Below are 24,858 nucleotides of genomic sequence, written 5' to 3'. Positions count from 1 at the left end.
CAGTCTCTGTACTCACACACACACACACAATTTCACACTCAGTAGTTCAGAATACACACAATTCTGTGTCCTACTGAGATTGAAATCTACCTAGCATATGCTCCACAAGCTACATAAGCTACTTGGAAGCAGTCCATGCATTCAGGAGAACAGCCCATTCCCAGATGAAGAATATAATGGTTTGTCCAGTCTGCACATTCTATACGACAACTTTTAACAGGCAAAAATCGTTTAGTAATGGAATAGCTTTAGTGAGTCCACAGTCATGTGGCTCTCTGCCTGATTTCCAAATAAGAAAATGTTACAGTCAGTTGCTGTGCAGATCCCTATAAGTAATACGCCGTTGTCAAGTGCACATTGAGACATTGAAATCTGGAGGCCAGTTAATTTATGTGAGAAGGATTTATAAGAAGCAATGGTGAAGTCAGTGTATGTGTGTGTGTGTGAGTGAGATGCTACCCCAAGGCTCGCCTCTTCTATAACTGCTAATCAGAGAGACTGGATTCAGTTGATATTTCTGTTTTTCTCTGTCAAGGTTGCTTAATAACAAAATTGTTTATTCATCCTGCATCTAAAGAAACAACCGAATTCCTGCTGATTCCCATTATTTTCTTCTTTTATAGAGACTGTGCCATTATTTCATTCCACTTCAACATTTTCAAATGTTCTAATCCATACTTAGGCCAGATCCTGGCCTCTGTTTAGTCTGGCTTCATTACAGCCCCACTGCATTGACGTCCCCAGGGTTACTACACATTTACACCGTTCATATCTGTGCTCAAAGTATTGCTTCCCAGCAGCTTTCTCGGGTTTGCAAGTCTCCTTGCACGTTCTAACTCTTTTTGACCTACTCGGCTGTTCTGAATGAGTTCATTATTCTCATTCTTTCATTTCTGTGCTTTGCCAATGGTTACTTTACAATATCAGCAGTCTGAGGTTGTCTGGGAGCCAGCTCAAATTGTTTGATTTCATGTTCCAAGGCCAAGTGTTTTCAATGAAGATTTCATTTTAATAATGGAAAATAAGGGCAATAGTCAATGGAAGTCAATGAAAGAAGTAAAGAATTTGACCCTGCAGAAGCCATTTAACCCTTTGAAGAGAGATGCTTTGAATAAAGCATTTGGAGAGAGACACTTTTATGGACACTTAATCTTTCCCTTCTTGGGGGTTATCTGTAAGGCTCCAGTTTCCTATCTACTCAAAATTTCTCTTCCCCCCCCCCCCCTCAGTTAGCTTGAGTAGTTTGGTTGATTGTCTTGGGGTCAAGCTGAACAATTAATGCCACCAAGCCTGAACTTTGTCATGTATGAAGGCCCACCTTGTTTTGATGTCTGTCTGGAACTGCCAAGGTAGAGAAGGGTTTTCAGTCACTATCTGATAGACCCGCATATGTTATTTTTTACCTGCAAGGAGTCGCACAGAAGACTATAACTTGTGTGACACAGGTAGCAGGGGTTTGTGGCACACCTTGACAGAAGCGAAGTGCTCCATTGGTCTATTTATCATAGTCAGGTATATTCTCCTTTCCAGCTTTACACTACTGACTGGTCCTCCGTTCAGTATACCAGAAATAAGAACCACCCCAAAAGTAAGCTGTGCAAGTATGTGTACTGTAGCACATACTTTAACTGTGCATTTAAAAGCATATTTTTTCAGAAGTAAGGCCCATTGTGCTCAAGAGGGCGGTTGCTCTGTAAACTACGTGTGCATAGGAGCCCAGCCTAATTTAGTATGTGGCGCACTTGCCAAAAAGTTTCCACCTTTGCATTAGGCAAAATAATGCACGTGAGTACACTACTTGGGGGGTGGGTGGGGGTGGAATGAATAAATCTGTTCCCAGATTCTTTCCCCCCCTCCCCCACAATAATTTTTATTAATTTTTCATTTTTTATCAACATAACATGTATGACATGAACAAGTATTTTACATTCATTTTCTCATTTACACATTTTATGTTTACTGTTTTTAAATTCTCATTAATTTCTATTTACACATGTATTTCCTATATCTACAATGGCTTCCAATCTTCCTTAACTGTCTTCCTTCATTCATATTTTACAGTGCTTTGTTTTACTTAAAACGTAAAAAGTTACACTTAACGCACAAAGGATTTTGTAACATGTATAAAGTCTGTTCCCAGATTCAGCATTGCCTTGATTTGTCAGAAAGTGACTTAATTTCCCCCTACCTGTTCTCCCCCTACCTTGTGGCAACGTCAGGATGGGTCTTACTGTAGTTTGACAATGATGTACATAAACCTATTTAGTTTTCAAGAAGAAAATGCTGTGGTGGGAGAGAGCAGACCCAAGGAGTTCCTAAGGCTCAGGCAGCTATTACCCTGTGCATTAAACAAGAGGAAGATGTGAGTTGGGGTGGAGCATTTCAGACGAACGTGAGCTGTTGATGGAAAAGCAGAAGCTAGTATGTTTGTACGCCAAATTCCAAAACTATTCACCACTAAAGGCTACTATCAACCTTACTAGCTGTTATTGTATACAACAGTAGATGCTAGGCAGGGCTGAGGGGAGCCTGTAATGTTATATTTGTGTCTAGGCACCCCTGACTTTCATTTTCCTTCCAAACCTGACCTTAGTTCAAAGTGGCTTTGAGGGTTCCTGTGCCACAAAAGTTTAGGATCTGTCAGCATTTCCACTGAAACCCCCTCATTTTCAGGTTAGCGATTTAACCAAACGCTCTGGACAGAAATGCAAATGTTGGAAGGCCAGCTGCAGATTTCACACGATTTCTCTTTTCACACTCAATGCCTTATACACTTTCCCTTTATTATTATGAGTGATTTCAGGCCTTCTCATAGGTGCTGAATTGAGAGGCCTAAACATAAGTGTTTGGATTATTAAAAAAGAAGGAAAAGAATTCCATGTTTGTTTTACGAGTGGGCCACACAACAAAATTGCATAGCATACCAGTACACCTGTTTTGAAGTTGAAGAGAGAGGTTTACCACTGTTGTTAACAAAGGACATAACAAGGGATGTTTCTTGTGTGAGAGTCAGAAATCCAGTATCACACTATTGACTATTGACTTACACTATTGGTAAAATATGCTAGTATGGTACTGTAAGTACAGGCTTAGAAAATATCCATTTGTTGAATTTCTGCCTGTCAGATAGCAAATAGTTTAGTCACTTGTCTAAAAGCATTATCCAGACTCACACACACACACACCCTGCCAAAAGAAATCATTGACAAATGTCCCGGGGGGGGGGGGAGAGGAACATGTACCAAAGCTAGACCAAGTACAGTTTGGGCCATGCTGCTTCCTATTTACTTTCTAACAGTATTGTGTTGGACCAATAAGGTGGAATTGTATTTGCAAACAGACTGATTAACTGCAAGGATAAACACTGTATATTAAGGCAGAGTCAGCAAAGATTTTGGAAAGGGAAGCCATGCCTTGCAAATCTCACCGAAGGATGTCACAAACATGTGGATAATGGAGATAGAGTTGATACAGTCTTTGACAAGGGTCCTCATCAAAGACTCTCTAAAAATGAGAAATTGCCCTGGCATCAAAGGAAATGCCCTTTAGTGGATTAGCAGCTGGTTAAGAGATTAGGCAACAGATGGTAAGCATAAATGGGCAGTCTGTACAGTGGAAATAACTAAATAGTGGGATTCTCCAAGGATCTGTTCCTTCTTTAAAATGCACTAATGACCTAGAAATGAGAGAGGAAGTAGTGGCATATGAATATTTGCAGTTGATAGCAAGTTGTTCAAGAATAATTTAAAATAAGACAGATTTCTCAGAAGGGTCTTGTTGTGAGCCCAGAATAGCTCCGAAATGGAGAGCAACAAAACAATAGCACAAAAATGTGAAATTAATGCAAATTAATAGCAACAAATTTCTGGCCTGGCCTTGCATCGGACACCACACTGACTTTAGGATGGGCTGTAACTCAAAGCATCATCTTTGCATGCAGAAAGTCCCACATTCAATCTCTTGTATCTCAAGGTCGGACCGGGAGAAACAGCTGTCTGAAATCCTGGAGAGCCACTGCCAGTCAGTGTAGAATGAGGTAGAGTACCTATGGCCCTTCCGAAGTCGTTGGACTCCAGCTCTCATTGGCTCTAACCAGCATTGCCCATGATCAGGGATGATGGGAGGTGTAATCCAGCAACATCTGAAGGGCTGCAGGTTCCTCATCCCTGCTGTGTGCAATCCTGAATCCTAAATGGGTCAATGGTCAGACTTGGTATAAGGCAGCTTCCTATCTTCCTACTAGTGGGTTCTTAACACTTCAGCTTTTTGCATCACATCACAGTAACCAATTTGAGTCTTAGAAGAATTGCAGTAAAGCTAGTCTAGTTTACAGAACTGAGCGATTCAGAACTGTCCCTTTCTCAAATGAGTGGTTTTAAACTCAACAACAAGGAGTGGATCTGCTGACTTCACCTTTAGGCCCTAATGGGATAAAGGCATCACATAGCAGGTGCTTCAGAGTGTACAGAGAGAGAGGCAGAGGGAGAGAGAGCTTTAACATGCCTTGAGCCTCTAGGATAATGCAATATTTTGTAGTCACCAGTAATTGAGATAAGCCTTTTGGTTTATTTTTAGCCTGTTAATTGATGCTTTTTAATCCTCCTGCAGTCCATTAGTTTTCTGAGTCCTAATTAACTGGCAGATTAAAAATCCCAATTTGTACTTGCTTCTAGTTTCAAAAATAATGAAGGAGGTGCATGGGCCCAATGAAGGTAACTTGCTCAAGATATTCCTCCGCAACCAAAAACTTCCTTGTCTCTGGTGTGGTGAATGTCTTCATCTGAGCAGGTGAGGTTGATCCCTGACCTCCCTTAACTCAAAAGGGAGCTTTAGTAACCAATATATATATCTTTATCTTCAGTCACCACATAATTATCTTTGCCTACCGTCAATAACTAGTCTGCCATCGTTCCTCCCCAGAAGTCCTCTTGTTATACAGTATCTTGAATTATTGTTTTAAGCTATTTAAATTGTTTGGAGATTATACACACATATACCAAATTTGTTCAGTTCTTTGTGTGTGTTTGTAATGAAATAAAATTGGGGAGGAAATAAGTGCTGCAGCACTGTACCATGAATTATAGAATTATAGAACTCAGATATAAAAACAACTGAGTTTATTTATTTATTTATTATGGGTTTTGTTATCAGAAGTGAAGCTGAGCACAGTGCAAAGCATTCAAAGGGCCAGGCAGTGAGGTCATAATGCTACCTCTCAATTTACTGGTGTTTTTTTTTTAAGTGGGGAACAGTCTTAGGAACATATGCTTTTCCTCTCCTTATACCACTTAGCCTTTCTGCAGCAAATTCCCTGCTCCTGATTAAGAGAAATGTCAGGAATTACCCGCAGTATGGTCTGCTTTAAATGGTATTATTCAAGAACAGGTCAGTTCAAGAACAACATCCTTGCCACTCTGGTTCCCAAACTAATAAGAAATTCATAGAATCAGAGAATAAGAGTTGAAGAGTTGGAAGGCAATCACATTTACAGAATCCCTGACAGATGGCCATTCAACCTGTTGAAAAATTTCCAATGAAGGAGAGTCCACCACCTTCCAATATAGTCTATCCCTGTCATACAGCTTTTCAGAAAGGTCTTCATAAAGTTTAGTTGGAATTCTTGTCATTTGAATCCATTGGTTCAGGTCCTACCATCTGGAGCTGCAGAAAACAAGCTTGCTCCATCTTCCATGTGATGTCAAAACCAATTGTGTTTTACAAAGCAAATTAATGCACTCTCTCCACTTTAGTATTGTTTTATTTATAATCTACTGTATTTCATTAAAGATAGGTTAAACATGCATGCACACACACACACACACACACACACACCCTCCAATGAACCCAGAACCCATGCACATTCTTGTTTCCTGTTGAGCTCACTGTCCAATTTAAGTAATTAAAGAGTTTGAAGAAGAAAGGAAGCAAAATAAATAAAATTTAAAATTGCATTTAACAAAACAAGGTATCAGAAATTATTCAGCCTAATTCTCTGCTTGTTCCTCCTATTCCTTGATCAGTCTATAGATAATCAGAGGACCGTATCAAGACATTAGAGGAGTAATTGAATGTGTTGCTTATTCTTTGTACTGTAGCCAGTTTATATCACTCTGGACATCTCCCATCTGTTAGCCCAATTCAGTGGATCAACTTTAGAGGCAATAGGGCAAACAGTCCACTTGGTAACAGCTAAAATAGCACTGCATACATAGCAAGTGAGTCACAGTTGCCTTGCTCAGCCCTATTTTCTGTAAAAACACTGTGCTATGTAGGGAAGGTAATGCAGCCTTTGGATTGTAGACAACTAAATTCTACTCAGAGTAAACCTATTAAAATTAACAGGCCTAAGTAAGTCATGTCCATTAACTTCAATGAGTCTACTTGGAGAAGGACTAGCTTTGGACGCAGACCAGAACCGGAAACCGTATTGTGGATGGATTTGGTGCAGTTAACCAAATACAAAATTGTGCATTGTAACAAAATGGATTCCTCAAGGGCCATCGTCCAGACTTTGCTTGTTCCAGAAAAGGTTCCACCTCTGAATTCTGGCTCGCACAGAATGTTTCAAGGTGGCTTCTATCTCTGTTAACATTGTAAAGACTTGTCAAATCTTCTCTTACCTTCTGTTTAATTCCTACGCACATTTATGATGCTGAGCTTCTAAAGGGTTAGTTGATGGATGTTGCCCAGTGACTCACAGTTTCTATTTGCTGGCTGACATAATCCATAAACTGCCTGAATTTACTGACTTCTGTGACAGCTGTGACAAAGGCACAGGTTTTGTCATGCCAAAGACTGCTGTGTGGTTTTTCCACCTGGAATTTCCTCCACCGGTGCAAGGCTGGTATTGGACCTTTTGGCACCAACGGGGCATTGTTTTCAGTGGCCCTGCATACCTAGTTTCTCTCTTCCTCAGGAAAACATTCCTTGCCTTCACATCCACCCAGATTTCATCAGTCAGGTCTATTGTTTTGCAAGCTTTCTTGGCTCTCATGACATCCACTTTTTATCACCTACACCTACACTGCTAACCCATAAATCCCCTGAACTTGGAATTAGAGGGAAGAGTAGAAGAGAACTTTAACACTGACAGGTTATGTCAAAAATCTCAACTAGGAAATCACATAGTCATCCGAATAGATGGTTATCCTGCATGCTCTCATTCCATTCTTCACATTTAGTCTTGCTGGACGGAAAGTAGAGACACTGCACAGACAGTGGGGTTGTCCTTGCTTATACGCTTGTCTTTTTGTCAGCCTTTCCCTTAGAATAATCTGCAACATTAGCTCCTTGTAAAGCTTTGATTTTCCTCATTATCGTTGGCATCATATGTCATTTCTCCATCCTTGTTCCTGTGCTGCTCTTTATGCATTTTCAGTGCACACCTGTAAAGATCAGCACAGGAATAATAAGGGATAAGTGATATAAGGAGTGATAAATGGACTGCTTGAGATGCCAGATTGGGACACCTCCATTAGATTTACTCAGAATGATTTGGGTTGCTTGAATGACTTAAGTTAATTCCCATGCCAGTTGTCGGCAAGCTCTGGCTGATAATGCAGCACTGGCATATTAAGTACCCATATCACCCAGGCAATTACCACAACGGGCAGCCTTCTTTACGCTTATTGAACATACATGGATGGGAAAATGTGTGGAATGGGAATTGATGTTGCATCTTTCTCCTGACGGATGAAAAATTTCATTCACCCCATGTGGGGCTGGTCAAAAGAACTTGCTACACTTCACGGCAAGTCAAATGGCCTTCCATGGTCTTTTGTAAAGTATGTTTCTTCTGAATTTTAATCTCTCTGCTGAATTTGTAAAGTTAGGTCTGAGAGCTGTTCTCCTTTATGGCTTGTTTACTTTTGTAAATTCTCTGTTGTCAAAATAAGGCATTGGACTTCTGTGTTCCCATTTCCAATGTGGTAAGTTGGTCTTCCCACTGAGATAACAGACCTGTGTCTAGACTATACCACTTCAAGCTGGAACTGGAGCTTTCATCCATACAAATGCATAAGAGATGTTATACCACTTTTAAGAATACGTTCCAGCAAGGCAAAGGCACTTGAGGGGGATGCAAAGCAGGGATGATGAGGGGTGAGGCCCTAGAGAGGTTCCAGTGGCCCTATTTGACCCCTGGACCTAGGTGTCCTGATGCCTGCTTTGAAGGTTAACATCAGCATCTGGAAATAAAAGTGGCCAGGTTGGCCATGGGAATAATGTTGCTTGTAGTTTGACCCTCACTCGGTGAGCCAGTTTGCGCAGTTTACAGAAGTGAGTGCTGCATTTCTTAAGACTCACCCAGTAACTTATGTCCAGATTCAGAGGAGAGAGTGTAGGGCATGGGTAGCAAACATGGTGCCCTCGAGATCTTGTGGAGTACAGCTCTCTTCACCAATTGCCATTGTCCATGCTGGCTGTGAGTTAGAATCCAAAGCATTTTGTAAGGCACTACATTGGCTAGCCCTGCAGTAGGATATTATAATTATATATTAGCTAAGCCTGAAATTGGTGGTGGAGTGCATCAGAGGTGTGAAATAAAATTAAGTGCAATTGGTAACTCAGTTAGAACGGAACTGTCTCCCACCTGATCTTAAAAGGAAAATGTGTTTTGGTCTGCATACATATCTCTCAAATTTGCTACAACCTTGGCACTTTACCTGGATAATTTTCCAGCAAAGGCCATGATCTGGAATGCATCAATCTTTCCATTCTGTTCATAGATAGAACAACTTTTTCCTCTGGGTGGCAAAAAGAATCTGTGTCCAGTTCAACTTTGAATTAATACTTGGGCAGTAAAGGTTGTCAGTCCATAATTAGTTTAGGAAACTCTAAGTATAGTATAGAGGTGTGAAGTTCAGGGGCATTCTGGGAATGTTTTTAAAGGCATTCATGTAGGCATGCCGACCATTTCTCTGCTCAATATTGTTTCCTCAAAATACCCTGGAGGAGGGGATATGCAGGTCTTCAAACCACCACTCTGGCTTGAGGCTAAAGCTGCTTGGGGGAAATGACCCGAGGAGAAAAGGTCCCTTCCTTCTGCTCTAGATTAAAGCTTTCTGCAGCTGCTTTTCAATTTTTAAAAAATGATGGGAGGGAAATCCTATGCACCACTGTTTTAAAACTGAGAGGGTTTCTATGAGCTTAGACATTGTAGAAAGCCATGTGCATGGCTACTGCAACAAACCAAGGGGGTTTAAACGTTTGCGTGGTGTGTGGGTTTCAAAGTCTATATTTTTGGAAGCTGAAACAATATTTTGCTAGGTTTTACAGCAGAGAAGGGCCCAAGAGATACGGCTTTTTTCTTTACTCAGATCTTCGTCCGACGTCACTAGGTTTGACATAGGCCTCCTTAGAAGATGCCCATGATTCTGCCCTCTGCAGAGTTTTTAGAGTTGATTGCATAAAAATGGGGCTGGACGATTCAACTCTGTAATTTGTAAGGAATCAAGGCAGTGGGCAGCTTGAAAGTTGTTTGACATGGGAATGAACAGTTCTTTGTAAAATGCACTAGTGGGGGATGTGGGGGAAGCCATCTGGATATTTTTTTAGAATTAGAATGCCTTAAGAGTACATGCATGGAACATATTCATTAATCCATTTTTGTTGCATTGGTCTGGTCAATGTCATCTCTAAATTACTCTTTTAAAAGAGCTTCTTGTTGTCTTAGGCCAAATCCCCTTTCATCCAAAGTTTTAACATTTTTTATTCTCCTATCATTCCTGGAGCTATAGAGTTGTTGATCTTTTTATTTCTTGTTATGAGAATCAAACCTATTCCATATGACACAAAACTTAATATAGTGAAGGGCATTTTAGTTTACTCTATATTTCAGGCCACCTCATGAGAAGAGAAGACTCCCTGGAAAAGACCCTGATGTTGGGAAAGATGGAGGGCACAAGGAGAAGGGGACGACAGAGGATGAGATGGTTGGACAGTGTTCTCAAAGCGACTAGCATGAGTTTGGCCAAACTGCGGGAGGCAGTGGAGGATAGGGGTGCCTGGCGTGCTCTGGTCCATGGGGTCACGAAGAGTCGGACACGACTGAACGACTGAACAACAAATATTTCAGGCCAGAATAGGCAAATTTGCTAATGTCAGTTTCTCCCAGTTTCTGTCCCCCTGCCCCAACTTTCTGCAATTTCAAATCAGTTTGTGATATGTGTATTTTTTAAACGCCCTCAAGGGGATGGGACAACTCCCTTATGAAGAAAGGTTGCATTGGAGCTTTTTCCATTTAGAGAAAAGGCAAGTGAGAGAGGTATACAGTGGAGGTATATAAAATGATGCATGGCATTGACAAAGCGGATAGAGAAAGGTTTCTCTCCCTTTCTCATCACAACACTCTAACTCAGGGACATTCAAAGAAGCTGAATGTCGGGAGACTCAGGGCAGACAAAAGAACGTACCTGCTCACAAAACATATAGTTAAACTATGGATTTCACTCCTACAAGAGGCGGTGATGGCCGCCAACTTGGACAGCCTGAAAAGAAGTTTAGATGGGTTCACGAAGAATAAGGCTATGGGTGACTATTAGCCATGAGGTCTATGTTCTGCCTCCACTGTTGGGGCAGTATGCCTCTGAATGACAGTTGCTGGAAACCTCGGGAGGGGGGTGTGCTGTTGCACTCAGGTGCATGGTTCTCAGAGGCATCTGGGTGGCCACTATGAGATCAGGATGCTGGACTAGATGGGCCATTGGCCCGGTTCAGCAGGCTCTTCTTATGTTAACTATGCATATTGACTATGGCGGTGCTGTTACTTGGTATCAGATTTTTCATTTGTTTCCATCAGCTACCCATACTCTGTGTTTCCATGTAATTGCTTTTACCATGGTTTTCCATATCATACAGGAACTATTTAAATATTATGGCATGTTGCTATGATTATAATTTTAATTATCGCAAACATACTTGGAGTTTTTCATCTCTCTAATCTCATTATATGTCACTCTGTATTTTGGTTTAGTTTACTTTGCAACATGCTGTGCTCACAGTGCAGATTGCAATTCCAGCATGTGAGTTACTAATCACCATGACTAAAGCTGCAAGCTGGACGAGGGGAGGCACTTAATTGCCTTCCAGAAACCCTTCAGTATTCTGAATGTAGAACTAAGAGCCAAGGATGGCTGAGCGTCTAATCTTAAATTATTCCATGGACTCCCTGAGCAGACTTGGAAAATAAAATGCATTTGGGAACATGCTGCTTAAACGCCTTCATATCATGGACTTTGCAACCTTAGTGGGGACAGCTTTGAGTACATGGATGGGCTCAGAGAAAAGTTTCTTAAAAACTAACTCATATGCTTTTGCATGTTTGTGGGTTGCAGTTTCAAAGTAAAGGCAAACATGCAAAGATTCTCTCTTTTTTTAAAAAGTGCTAAAGATACACCAACTCTCAATTGACACTTGCCGTTTTGTTTTATTTTTTAAATCAGATGAAAGTTGTATGACAATCAAATACATGAATGATCAGGTGTCTCCTAGCACCTGGGTACATTTCTCATATAGACCCTAAATGTTGCTGAACATGTTGCCCATGCCTATTTTAGCCCTTGTAAAAATCCTTAACTGGTAATGATCAACAGCACATCCCTAGTTTTAATCCATTTGGGGATGAAGCCAAGCAGTGAACCAGAGAACCAAGAGCTTAGCCAGCACCCTGATGGTCTGCAGTCTCTGTTCAGCTGTGTAGAATTTAGCCACAGCTGACAGCATCTGTCCCACTCTGTTAAACACTTGAGTTCCATAGCTGCAAATATAAAAGCATTATTACCCTTTGGAAGATGTATTTCTTTAGCTTACAGGCACTTCCTGGCAAGACAGACTGCCCTTCTCTGCTTGCTTGTTCCCCCTCCACTACTGCTACAGCAAAGGAATGCTACTGCTTTGTGACTACTCACTTTTTCTGTTCACCTAGATTAGTCCTGCTGCAAAATGTACTAAGAGCCCTGCCTGAGAGCTTGTATATAATTCCCTTAATCAGCCTGGTATGCTAACAGCACCTGTGTCGAACCTGAATTCCATGATCCAGGTCCAAAAGACAATGCAGTGCCCATCTAAAAAGGATGCCCATGTAAAAGAAGATTCCCACATAACAGTGTTAGATCCAGATGACCAACCATTGAAATATAACCTCACATATTGGGTGGTAGCCAACATTATGCAAGCATATTTCCCCTTTCTCCCCCCCCCCCCGCAGACCCTTGTCCCCATCTACTCCAGAGGGTCCCCCAACTCTCCCAAGCAGATATGATGGGCATGTTGGGGGCTACAGGGGCAGAGAGGGAAGTTGAGTCCTGTTGTGTAAGTGTAAGTCTGTTTTGCTCTCAGATGGGCACAATTGGACGTCACCCATTGTTTGTGTGGCTTCCTTCTGGAAACCTGTAGTATGGAAAGGCATAACACTTGTAACTTTCAATTGTGTTAATTTTTTTCAAGCAAATATCCTGCCCTACTGATGCTTTCAGCACTACAGTTTATATGTATCTGCTGTAGATGAGCGTGCAAGAAAAATTATTGCAAGCCCAGGTTAGGCACTTGTTACAATAAGCAAATCCTCATGTACCATGTTCATAGTAAATGATGTGGAAGAGAGCAGTGGGTTTTCCTTGATTCAGCTCTTTGATCTTCCAGTGTTTCTGAAGTATGAGTGCTCCGTTGAGCAAAAGCGTTATAGCTGAAGCATATATTTTGACAGGTTAGACTGAAGCCATGTTTTATTTGTTTAGGAGTCCCTTAATAATGGATAAAACCAATAAAAATTGAGAACTTTTTTCTAGTGTGGAATGTTAAGCTTGCCTTCTTAATCCATCATTTCCCCGTGGGGCTTTTTCCTACTATGGCTACAACTTCTGTCATTTAAACTATGAAGGATATGTCACCCTCACCTCAACTATGGACACACACATAGAGACAAATAGATAGCAGAAATGCCAGCTCCTTTTCCAGGCTTTGTCCAGCCCTGCAGAGGCATCCCAAATATCCCAAATGTCAAACGCTAAATTCATGCAATGTTGCCCACAAGTGCTGCTTCAGTCTTTAAAATGGAGACAGGGCCTACAGAGGCACTGCCTGTTTTTATGCCGATATATTTATTTTATCACTTTAATTTACTATAATATTTATGTCCTTCATGTCCAGCCTGTAATGATATGTTCAGGGTGGCTAGAGGTAACATCAGTATAAAACAATTCACACAGTGAACTAGAAACTGCAGAAAGTTAACCAAAGGACACAGCAGATAATGCACAGCCAATTTAAGAGTCAGACAAGACTATAAACAGACTGAAATAATAGTATTTTAGCCTTGTATCTAAATATCATGGAAGAGGGACCAACCTCACAACAGAGGCCTTGTCAACCATGCCTCTGATGGTGGTTGGACACAGAGCAAAGCTTACTCAAGACTTGAGTGGATGGGTAAGGTCATTTGAGAGAAGCAATCCCTTCAAGCAGCCTGATCAAGATAATAACCAGCACTTTGAATGTGTTTGTTCATTTGTTTAGAGTATTTTTTTTAATGTTACCTTCATTAAAAAGTCCCAGAACAATATATGGTAAAATTATAAAAAGAACAACAGATTTAAAAACAAAAACAAAACCTAGCAGAACAAGTAGCTAAAAACAACTGTATCATTCAGCAGAATGGGTAAGCAAACCTGGATTACACCAGGTGGTGAAAAGCCTGGGCAAATAAAAACACCTTTGCCTGGAGCCAGGATGACATCAAGGTTGGCACTAGTTGAACCTTCCTGGGGAGTGCATTTCAAAGACAGGAACTGGGCTTAGGAACAAACTGGAAGCTACTACAGATGAAATAGCAATGGAGGTAATGTGCAGAAAGGGAGGCAGAGCTCTAGCTCAAACTCTGACTGCCACATTTGGGTCCAGCTGCACTGGCGGGGTGTAGGGGGCTGGGCGCCCCGGGCAGTGTGATCCCAGTAGGGTTCCATCTTGGCTGCCTCCCCCCATGCTGTGCACCATGCCCCCAGAACACACGCCATGCCCCAGAACACGCATCACGCTCCTGTGGGCGGCGCGACCCGCCCCTAGAACAGGCCTGCTTCCCGCCCCTGGTGCCAGAGCATGAACCTCCGCCACTGTCCAGATGAAGTTCCTGAACAATTTTTGTCTTATTACGGCATATGCAGTTGCAGCCAGACTCCCCTTTCCCCAGGAACAGGCACAGCTGGGCAAACTGCACTCCTGACCGGCCAGGAGCAGAGCTGTTCCAGGGCCTGCTGTGGACCTGCTGATCCTTCAGGAATGATGGATGCCCTGTCCAAAGTAGACTATACCTGGTGACCTACTAGTCCTGCTGACCAGAACCACATCTTTCTACTTGCCCAAATCCCAGCTATTGAGTATGATTTCAACTGTACCTGTCTGGCAAATCATCTGTGAGGATAATGCATCCAGGCCAAATTTCTTTTGTAAGTCAAAAGTAATTCTACAATCGAAATATATTTAAAAAAATAAAAAAATGTCCAGTAGCACCTTAGAGACCAACTAAGTTTGTTCTTGGTATAAGCTTTTGTGTGCATGCACACTTCTTCAGATACACAGGTGCAATTCTACAACTATGAGATTTTTGCAGTCTTACTTTTCCTTTGGCTATTTTGCCTGAATACTTTAGAGCACTGAAACTTGTATGCTGAAGCATTTTAAATGAAGTGTTACAAACTGACGAAAGGGAATTTAGATACCCGGTTCCCTTAAATTTGATGGGCAGCAGTATGCTTCATTCTGTCTTTTGAGCCTTTGATATTTCCCCTCCTCTTGACCTGTCTTTGGATGAACAGCTTTTCTGTCTAGTGAGCAATGGCATCATATTATCTCATCCTCATCAGTGGTGAAGTGTCAGTAGTTAAATTTTACTGCAACATTAGAAGTGTGTAAAATGGGATCAACTGAAGAAAGTGCTCAGCACAGCTTGTGTATGCACAGGAGTCAGCCCTATAATTATAAAAAATGAAAAGGAGGAGAGGAAGAGGTCAGAGAGAGAACCAGCAGAAGGGAGGGCAAGGGTGGAAGAAATTTTACTGCCCTATCATTCCTGCTCATTAGGAAAGAAAAAAGAAAGAAAGAAAGAGGATTCTGTGTCTACATGGCAGTATAATGAGATTGCCAAAGTTGTGTGATCCTCCAGCCACAGTAATAGAATCAAGTTCAATTTTTGACATCTTACATTTTTAACCTCTTATTTCTGAAAGGTTTAAAGCAATGAAAGTTTGGATGATAAATCAGAATGTCTCAAATGTTTAATTTCTGTTAGTTCAGAGCCTTCTGCTGGAATACCTTGTTGCAACAAACTTCATCATAATCGTGCTTAATACTTGTATAGCAAGTTCAAGTTTTCATGGGTTTCACGTTCGCTTTCTAGTTGTGCTCCTCACAGGGAAAGTCAGTATTATGATCCTTCATATTGTAGATGAACCAGAATGGCCACCTAGAGAGTTCATGGCAGAGGTGAGATTCAAACTAGGATTTTCTGATTTGTGGTAATGCTGGTCTGAATTATTCAGTCCAGATCTCTCTTTTTGGCATTTGTTTGTTTGTGTGTGTGACAACAGCCGCCCAAATATGTTTGCACCCTTGAGAGAAATTCTTCTATTTTTAAGTGTGGGTGTTCAGAATATTCGTGTATTAATATCGTCAAGCCTGGTCTCTATTTAAAAGCAACCCCACACACACCTCTCTTAATCTTCCATTGATACCACACAGAAGAAAAGTGATGGCACAACTGAGTCAGCGGGGACCCCTAATTCATCCAGCAAGGTTTCTGTAATCCATGCCAGGTTGACCCTTTTATCCAGCATCAAATCCCAAAAGATTGCCATATTATTGGATACGGTTCTCAAATCAGCATTTGATGATTATTATTATGATGGTGATGGTGATGATACTACCTGGCATTACTATCATGCTTTTGAATGTTCAATGTACTTTACAAAGTACATATTTTTGCTATCCTTTCCACAGGTTTGTAAGAGTCTGAGGTTGGTGGGACAGTGCCCTACTTGTCCTAGTGGGCCAACCCCCATCGTATGTATCCCAGAATGAAATGACGAAAACAGTCTTCCTTTTCTACCCCCATCTCCACCCCATTAGCAGATTTAATGCACATGCCTGTAGTCTGGTTGTTGTGATCCACAATGCGAACTGGGAGTTCTACAGCATTCTAGCTAGCTTGGCAAAGAACTAGAAATTAACTTTTTTTAAGTCCAGCGAGTTATTTGTGTCCTTTGTCTGTTATCTGTTAATATTTAAGGTGCTGCTTGTTTGGAGTTAGGCCTGGAAGCTTCAAAGTACCGGTATGTACTTTTTGTGTACCTACTGGAAAAGTTCCTCCTTGGTGTTATTGAATTTTTTTCTATCACATGGTGAAGGCAGGAATAATCTTGTTCATTGGTAATAAAACTAAGAAGACAGAGGGATATTACCCTTGAATTTTAACAACACAATGACAAGCTCTTTCCCTGTTTTTTTCAGTAAACTGGCAAGAGGGGGTGACATTTGAACATTTGCCGTTAGAGGGGGATAATGGAGATGCAGTTTTATTGAAAACAGCTGTGCTACACACAAAGAACAGCAATGCTCAGTGCACCCATATGTAAGACATACAAATCCTCTGATTACAGTCTTCCCAGCCAACTCAGCATGGGAACACTTTGATTTCCACCAGCATCTTTACATTCACACCCAAAGACCAGAGTCACATCTAACTGTAATGCATTGATTTTATCATTTATGTGGTTTCAACATCTCTACCCCCAACTGTATCTCATATTCAAATTAGATTAATAGTATTAAAAGGATTTAGAAACCAAAAAGAATCGACAAATGGGAGAAAATCAATAAATAAGAAAACCGCATCCCTAAATGCAAATAATTTGTTGCTTAAGATGAAGTGACAGATTTCAGGAATCATCCCAAAGGGTAGACAAAGCCTATTAGATGGTATTATAGCCTTCCCTGTTTCATTCCAGCTAGGCAGACTTTCTGATCTTCCTCTCTGAAATGCACATTTGGAAGGTTGGCCTAAGCAGCTGGCAAGAGCTTCTCCTGTCAAAATGGATGAATGGACTAAACAGCTTTTCTCTGTAATTTGGAAGCTACCAGGTCCATAAGCAATATATAACATTAGCATGCCAATAGAAAAGGCATGGGACTCCTGGTTATAGAACCATGCAAAAGCTAACAAATGGCAATTCAGTTCATGAGACTCTTGTGACTGGCGACAACATGTCGTTGTCTAAAACCTTTAAAAAATTTTTTATTTATTTTTGCATCATTTAATCCTCTACTCCCCTTCCCCCCATTTTGTTCTGTGTGCATCTGCTCAGATCTAAGGTCTGTGAAATTTACACTGATGTGGAGATGCGTGATGAAGAAATACAATCAAATAAATACACGTTGCTTAAGAAATTCCCACTTTGTATTGTATGTGGTTCCCAGGGAGTCACTGAGCAGACACAAAACTGTTTAGCTTCAGCAAGGTGGCAGCCTCATGTACCCTTAAGCCCTGCCCAGGGACCTGGGTCTCTGACAATTATTGCACATAATGTATGTAAACAGAAGATTGAAATCTGTAAAATCTGCTAGTGATTACATTTGAATATTAGTTCCAGCAATAATTATTCCCTCCTGAAAGGCGGACTATGTTACCCTTTAAGGCTAGAAGAAGTATCCTAGAAACAACTTCCTAAGCATTTGGAAATCTACTGTCTATAAAATTATTAATGTTTAATCACGTAACGATTAATGTTTGATCACTTAACTATTAATTAATGACTACTTTCTCATTACTGGTTCCTCTAAAGTTTTTCTTTCTTTCCTTCTGGCCTCATTCTTGTCTCAGCCTTTTATATGTAATGTTCCTTCCTTGGCTGCTCATCCACATTATCAGGAATAGAATACTTGGTGCAAGGCTCCACCCTCCCTTCTCTCTATGTGCACAAATGCATGCATGTTTGCCAACCCTGCTATTTTATAAATAAGTCTGCAAGGACTTATTTCAACAAATACAGTTTGTCTTTACTTTGTATTGCACCTTCTTTCTTTCTTTTCTTCTTTCTTTCTTTTTTAAATGCACAACCAGATCTTGGGAGACATACAGACATTGAAAAGACAGAAAGACTTGAAACTTAATTATAGTCAAGTAGAGTGATGGACAGCCTCGTCCTGTGCATGTTTACTCAGAAGTAAGCTCCACAGAGTTCAATGGGACTTATTCCAAAGTATGCATAGGACTGCAGCCTTAGTAATAAAGACACTAACATGTGACAGGAGGATAGGAACCAGATAGTTTGCTGTTTACCTTGCTCTCGCCCTGCGAAGTTATGTGTATTTACTCTAGAGCACATGGGACAGCTTTGGAATAACTGAGGTTCTCAATTGCTACAGGAAACTGGCTGGGCTCCCAAACAACAGAATGACTTTTTTTAAAAATCATGCTACACTTCACATTTTTATTTTATATACAAGCAAGCTGAGCAAGAAACCTTCCCCAGTGATCTTTATCTCAGCATTATTAACGTTTTAATGTTCGTCAGGGATGCACCAGAGCCAGATTCTTTACAATTTAGCCATGTTGTTAAAAGTCCTCTGTCAACTGGAAGCCACAACAAAGGACCTGGAACATGGTTATAAGTCAATACTCTCCACTAGGCTTTGTGCCAGCCCTTCCCAGAGCTCTCTTCAGCACACATGTGCAGTGGCTTGAAGCCCAACCCACCTCGTTCAAGTCCCCGGGTGTGTGGTGAAAGATTCAGATGGAGTTGCAGGGATGTGTCTTCCCAAAGCAGGCTGAAGGAAGTGGGAAGCTTGAGGCGCACTGTATGTGTTAATGGGAGAAAGAAAGCCTCTCAATTTAAAGCCTACTGTCTTTGGTCAACTCTTCTACATGTGAGCCTTGCCCAGGGGTATGGAGGGAGGTGGCAACAGAAAAAGAAAGCTCGAGACTGCAGTTTCCTGACATTTCTTCGCTTTCTCTATTTATGAAGGAAATAAATTAGGTTGCTCTTCTGGTGGTTTGTGGGAGAAGCTGTGCAGTTAAGCCTACTTACCAGCTGCATAGTCTGTCCAGCATAAACGGCATCTATGTGATGTGTTAATGTACTCTGTAAGCACGTGGGTGTAATAACAAATCTGCCAAGAGTAGCTTGAATACACCAGGATTTTAACATATCCTAGTTAACACACACATGGATCCACCCTGTCCCACCTTGCCCTTCATGCATAAACAAATTCCTATTTATATAGCCTCTATCACTGCAGTAGCTGTGTTTTTATCAGCTTTTAATGCTAATGCTCTTTGGGGGCTTCATCAACCTGACAGCCACAAAAGCTAGCTATCATTAGCCATTGCATGCACTCTTGTTGCAGTATACACATGCCTTTCTTTTGGTAGCATTCTGTCTTTATTGTTTCCCCTGTCTGCTCCCAACCTTTATACAGATTAAAAGTGCAGGGACATCCAACAGACCAGCAATGTTAGGAGATGTCCGTGTATTTATGCATTTGAACTGTGGGGTTCTTACCTTGACTCCAACTTGGAGTGAGTTGTAAAACCTGGGCATTTATACAATGCTGCAGCGGGGGGGGGGTATGAAAAAATAAGAAATTTATGTGCAAGTACTTGTGGATAAGGAAACTCTGTGGGTGGTACAGGATAATAGCCCTCCCATCAGTCACTTTAGAATGTTAGGAGCAGATTGAAACAAACATTATTGGCTTTCATGATACAGCATGTGAAAGTGAGCTGTACTTCCTGTATTAACACAGGGCATTAATAGCCACAGTAGGGTTGTACATGCACCTCTGTGCTGGGCATGCCTTATGAGAGTATCACACACACACACACACACACACACACACACACACACACAATATTTCCTGTATATTCATATTACTGAGATCATCTGGTGGTACACTTTTGATGGGTCTCTGATGTTCAGTCAATATTTGCCAGGCACTGAGCCTGGAGTATGAAAGGTTGAAGACATCCCTGCTTTCTTTCAGACTTTTTTTTAAAGCTGCACTGTTCTGACAGACCTTTGCAACTGGATTTTTTTAAGCAACCATTTTCTATTGACATGTTAACTGCTACTTTAATGTTCTTCTGTTGTATGCTACCTTGATATATTTCTTATGAAAGTGTGATGCATTCCTATCTTCATATTTCTTCCTACATAATTAAAAAACCAAAGCCCCATTCTTTACTCATGAAATAGCTCCTCTGCAGACCCAGTTCTGCTTTCCTGAAGAAAACTTATTGAGTCTATTGAAAAGTGACATTACTATAGAATTGTGTGAACTGGCCATAGGATATTTACATGTGATGACTTTCTTAGCGAATCCGGAATATAGCAAATTATTTCAGAAGAATTAACAACTGAATTTCCCTTTGTCCAAGATTGCATTTACAGATACTTTCTGCAGACTTGTTTGTCAGAATTACCCTTTGTCCAAGGTTGCATTTACACAGATATTTTCTGCAGACTTGTTTGTCAGAAAGTTTTTGGCTGTTATCCAAGAAATAGAGGCACACTTTTTAGCAATTTAAATTATTCTGCTTTAGGAAGAATGTAGAGCCTGTAAATGAAGTTTACTTATTGGTCCTGACTATGGAGATATGAGCCCCCTTTGAAAATGTTTCTAATGGAACTAACAATTACTTTCCCTTTAGCTAGATAGCTCGAAAAAGCACAAATATTGCAAAATAATATAAAAGTAAATGAAGGAAATTGTCCTTAGCCATTACAATGGGATTGTCATTGTCATATAAAGGGAGCCTTAGGTACTTTACACAGTATGAAAATAAATGTATTTGAAAATTCCCTGATATGCCATAAAGTAGCTGGTTTACCTCAGAACTCCATCCTTGATCCAACTAGTGATATAGCTGATAAAGTGGACTGGGATTTATTTTATTTTATTATTTGGCATACAATATTTAAAACTTTGGCACAGCTTTTGGTTTTTGAATGGAAGAATACAACATATATTTCCCTTATTGCCATTCCCAACATGGACAAATCACCAATCTTCAGCAATTTCAGATCCAACCTTTAACTCAAATATGCGTTTGAGGCCACATCTCTCTCTCTCTCTCTCTCTCTCTCTCTCTCTCTCTCTCTCTTTTTTTTACCACGTCCAGTGATAATATACTGCACCTTAGATCAGGCCACAGCTCGGTGGTTGTTCATGACCTACCAGTTGAGCACCAGTGGGATAACTAATGTTTTGTTGCTATGGCTGGGTAATTTCAATTTGTAAATATTCCTACTTTGTTCCCTTTCATAAGGGATGGGATGGCAGTCCGGGGATGGGGAAATGGTTGCCTTCCAGATGCTTTTGAATTCCAACTCCCATCATCCCTGACCCATTGGGCATGCTGGCTGGGGCTCCTGGAGTCCAACAATATCTGGAGGTTCCCCACTTTGTACTTCACCAATTTATGCTCTTGAAGTAATATCCAAGCCCGCTTGCAACTTCAATTATCCAGCTTAAGGGCAATGTTTTCTTCCATTCTTATATTTGAATTTGCTGGTCTACCAAGTTTCCACATCAGAAGGCTTTGGTGCGTAGCTTGTGTGTAGTATAAAAATGACTTTGGTAAAGAAATAGGGTGTTGAGGATTTAATCTGAAAGGTATTCAAAATAAAACAGCCATGTCTTTGAATTCGTCTCACACTGCGAACAAAAACAAATGTTTCAATATGGCAGCAACAATTTTCTTCCCATTGAATTAATTTAAAAAAAATCAGTTGGCATGGGAACCATTTGTTCTTGTCATTTGCTGGTGAGGTTCTGGCAGCTCTCTAAACCCTGATGTGCAAAAAAGGAAAGAAAACACATTCCTTTGCACACTGGACTTTATTTTTGAGCTCTACAAAGGAAACTGCAAAACAAACAACAGATTACCAGATGGGCCTATGTATCAACAATAATAAAATTTTCTGAGCTCAAGGTTAAAAGGTATTAGGTTATGACTATTTGCTATAACATCCCAACTGTGAAATTACTGCTGTTAAGACAGAGGGACACCACATTCTCCATCTAAACTTAGGATGGGGAACCTATAAGCCTCCAGGTGTTGTTTGCCTATAACTCCCATAGTGCCAGGGCATTATCTTTGCTGGCTGGGGCTGATGGGAGTTGGAGTCCGACAGCAGATGTTCCCCATCTCCGATCTAAACATAGAACCCTACCTGTGTCTGATGCAGGCATAAAGTGTCCACATATGTGTGTGTTTCCATTTTGTAGAGGGGGCATCTCCACATCTGTGTTTCTTTCCTTTCTGTTAGAAAAATATTCCTATTACAAAATTGTACATACAGAAATCATAAAATCTATGTTTCTTTACACGGTATGGAGCAAGGAAGACTTGGTGGCCAGTAGAGCTAAGGGGATAAGAGCTGGAGCCCCTGAAACTGCATAACATTACAAAATTAGGGTGCCACATAAGCCCTCTTCAGGCATTACAAAAGAGAGAAGTTGCAACATGAAAGAAGTCACTGCGGGCAAGTGCAGTAACCCTACCCCCCCATGCCCATTTTTTTTCACCTTCCACAAGTTGGGAGGGAACTGAATACAGCAGGCTTGTGGTCTTGTATCTATGAAGGATACCCTAAAAAGCCCTGATTTTATTTATTTTGACCAGACCATCTGAGCACTCTACTTGTGTGAGGTGGGAACTCAAACAATGCTGCTGCAGCAACTTCCATAATATATGAAGAATGAGAATTCCTCTTCTCAAATTATTCTACTATGGTATTACATGAGTCCCTGCTTCCCACAGTAAGCTCTTACCCGAATGTAAGCTGTTAAATGCACAAATACATGGCTGATTGTAGCACGGAGAGAAATCGGCAACAAGGTTCTAATTTTTACCTCAGGCGTTACAATGCAGTGAAGAAAAGATGGAGACTTCTTCATGTAGCTTCATCTTTCCTTGGCAAACACACTCAAAACAATCCTCTTTGGAACATTCCATTTTTCTTCTTCTTCTTCTGCAAAGCTTTATATCAGCATTTCTAATCTTGTGTGGGCTGGTATTTTTATAGATTACCAATGAAGGATAGTCCTAAGGGGCTTTGTAAGGAATTTAATTCTCTCAAGAAAGTAAGAGGACTTCAGAAATATGATCAGAGGAACAAGGCCTCAGGAGTTCTCACCTCAGGAACTGAAATATATTTCATGTTCTGACACGTATCTTACAAGTGGGTGCTGTAACCTGCACACATCCTCTGGCAAACATTTGTTCACAGATTGAGGAAATACCCTTCAGTAAATATAGTTGTGCCATTTACACTGTTGAAAAGAGGAGATGGAGAACGACTAAGGCTAGTTGCAGTACTGTGTTCTCACGACTGTCCCTGACATCCCCAAAGGACCCAGTCAGTGTCCCTGGACATGCATCCAGCTCTGATTCCCATTTTGGATGAGGCCCAATACCCTTGCTGCAGACACCGCAGCCAAAATATACATCTGATATCTGGGGAAAGAGATACAGAGGCGTGTGAATTAGCAAAAAAATAAGGAACAGTAATGAGAGATCTGGCCCTTAGTCCAAGATGCTACAACTAAACTGCTGTGAAGTTGACAGGACATGATTAAACAAACTTTGTTGTAGACGCAGAAACAAGTCATCTAAACTAAACTGCAAATGAAGGTTGTACAGGTATTTGGTGGCATTGCTACATAAATATTATGTCCCCTTCTTTGTATTCATTAAATACAGGGACTTTCATTATTGAAATGGTCTAATAGGTTTAGGAATCTTGTGGCTCTTCAGATATTGTTGGGTTCTCATCATCCCTGACCATTGGCCATGCTGGCTAGAGCTGATGGGATTTGGAGTCCAATTGAGGGTCACAGATTCCCAACTTCGGAGCTGGAAGATCTCCAAACCTTTTATTCATCCTTGTTTAATGACATGGAATTCTGTTTATATAAAGCTGCATAGACACCAACTCATAGTGAACTGGGGGCTGAATTACCAATGGCTTTAAAAGCCCTGGGGAATCTGGTTCACAAATCCTTAGACTGTGTTGCTCACCATCCATTCGTTCTGTCTTTTGTCTCCTCCCCAGGCCTTGTGATGAGCACCACCCAGAAGTGAAGGCTGATGGTTATGTGAACAACCTTGCAGAAGCTGTGGATGTGATTCTAAAACAACTGCATAAGTAATGGAGCTGCAAGGAGTGACTGAAGGCATAAAGATGAGTGACTTAACTTGAGGTCTGTGCCCTTTTGTGCACATCTCTGCTCAGCTCATTTACATATATTCACCTAGTTTTTAAATGCAGTAATTATGTTGCAGTGAGGAGCACGACATACATGCCTCAAAAGTCTAGTTTTTCTAACTTGTCTTTGCAAGTAACTACTGACTACAACGAAAAGTAATGAAGTCTAGTGCATCCTTATAGCAGCCACCCGTCTGAATCTTTTGTATCTTCACTGTTTTGGGTACGTCTAACCATGTCCTATCACTGAATAAACATCTGTGCCACATACCACTTGGCCTGGACCTGCTTCCTGTGCTGGCTGGTGTTTTTCTGTTTCCTGGAAGAAAGCCCACAAAGGGAGGTCACTTTGTCTCTAGGTCACTTTCCTAAGAAATCAGTGCGGAAGTGACCCAATTCTTAACCAGAGAATGGGGAGGTTACATTTTCAGATTGCCTTCCCTTCTTGTGGTTTCTCTGAGTTCAGCTGCCTATGCAGGCATTGTCCTCGGAGTGAGGAACACGTGTAAAGCAGAGGACCTGCTTTTGTGAGCATCCTCACTGCATCCAGAGTGAATGTACCTGCCCTGTTCAAGTTCAAGAGCTGAAATGGTAGCATCCA

At 41.0% G+C, this 24,858-nt stretch overlaps 1 protein-coding gene across 1 annotated transcript in view; it reads left to right on the top strand.

Annotated features, from left to right (window-relative positions):
• LHPP (phospholysine phosphohistidine inorganic pyrophosphate phosphatase) overlaps positions 1 to 24,541 on the top strand; it is a 111,144-nt gene extending 86,603 nt beyond the window's left edge. Inside the window, exon 7 of the mRNA XM_033149457.1 lies at positions 24,105 to 24,541. Within this exon, the coding sequence (XP_033005348.1) occupies positions 24,105 to 24,201 (97 nt within the window). The 3' untranslated portion in view covers positions 24,202 to 24,541. The remainder of the gene's footprint in view (positions 1 to 24,104) is intronic.
• The last annotated feature ends 317 nt before the right edge of the window (positions 24,542 to 24,858 follow it).

This window comes from Lacerta agilis, chromosome 5 (genome assembly GCF_009819535.1).
Source record: "Lacerta agilis isolate rLacAgi1 chromosome 5, rLacAgi1.pri, whole genome shotgun sequence".
Classification (NCBI taxonomy): domain Eukaryota; kingdom Metazoa; phylum Chordata; class Lepidosauria; order Squamata; family Lacertidae; genus Lacerta; species Lacerta agilis.
This window is presented reverse-complemented; position numbering and strand designations above follow the sequence as displayed.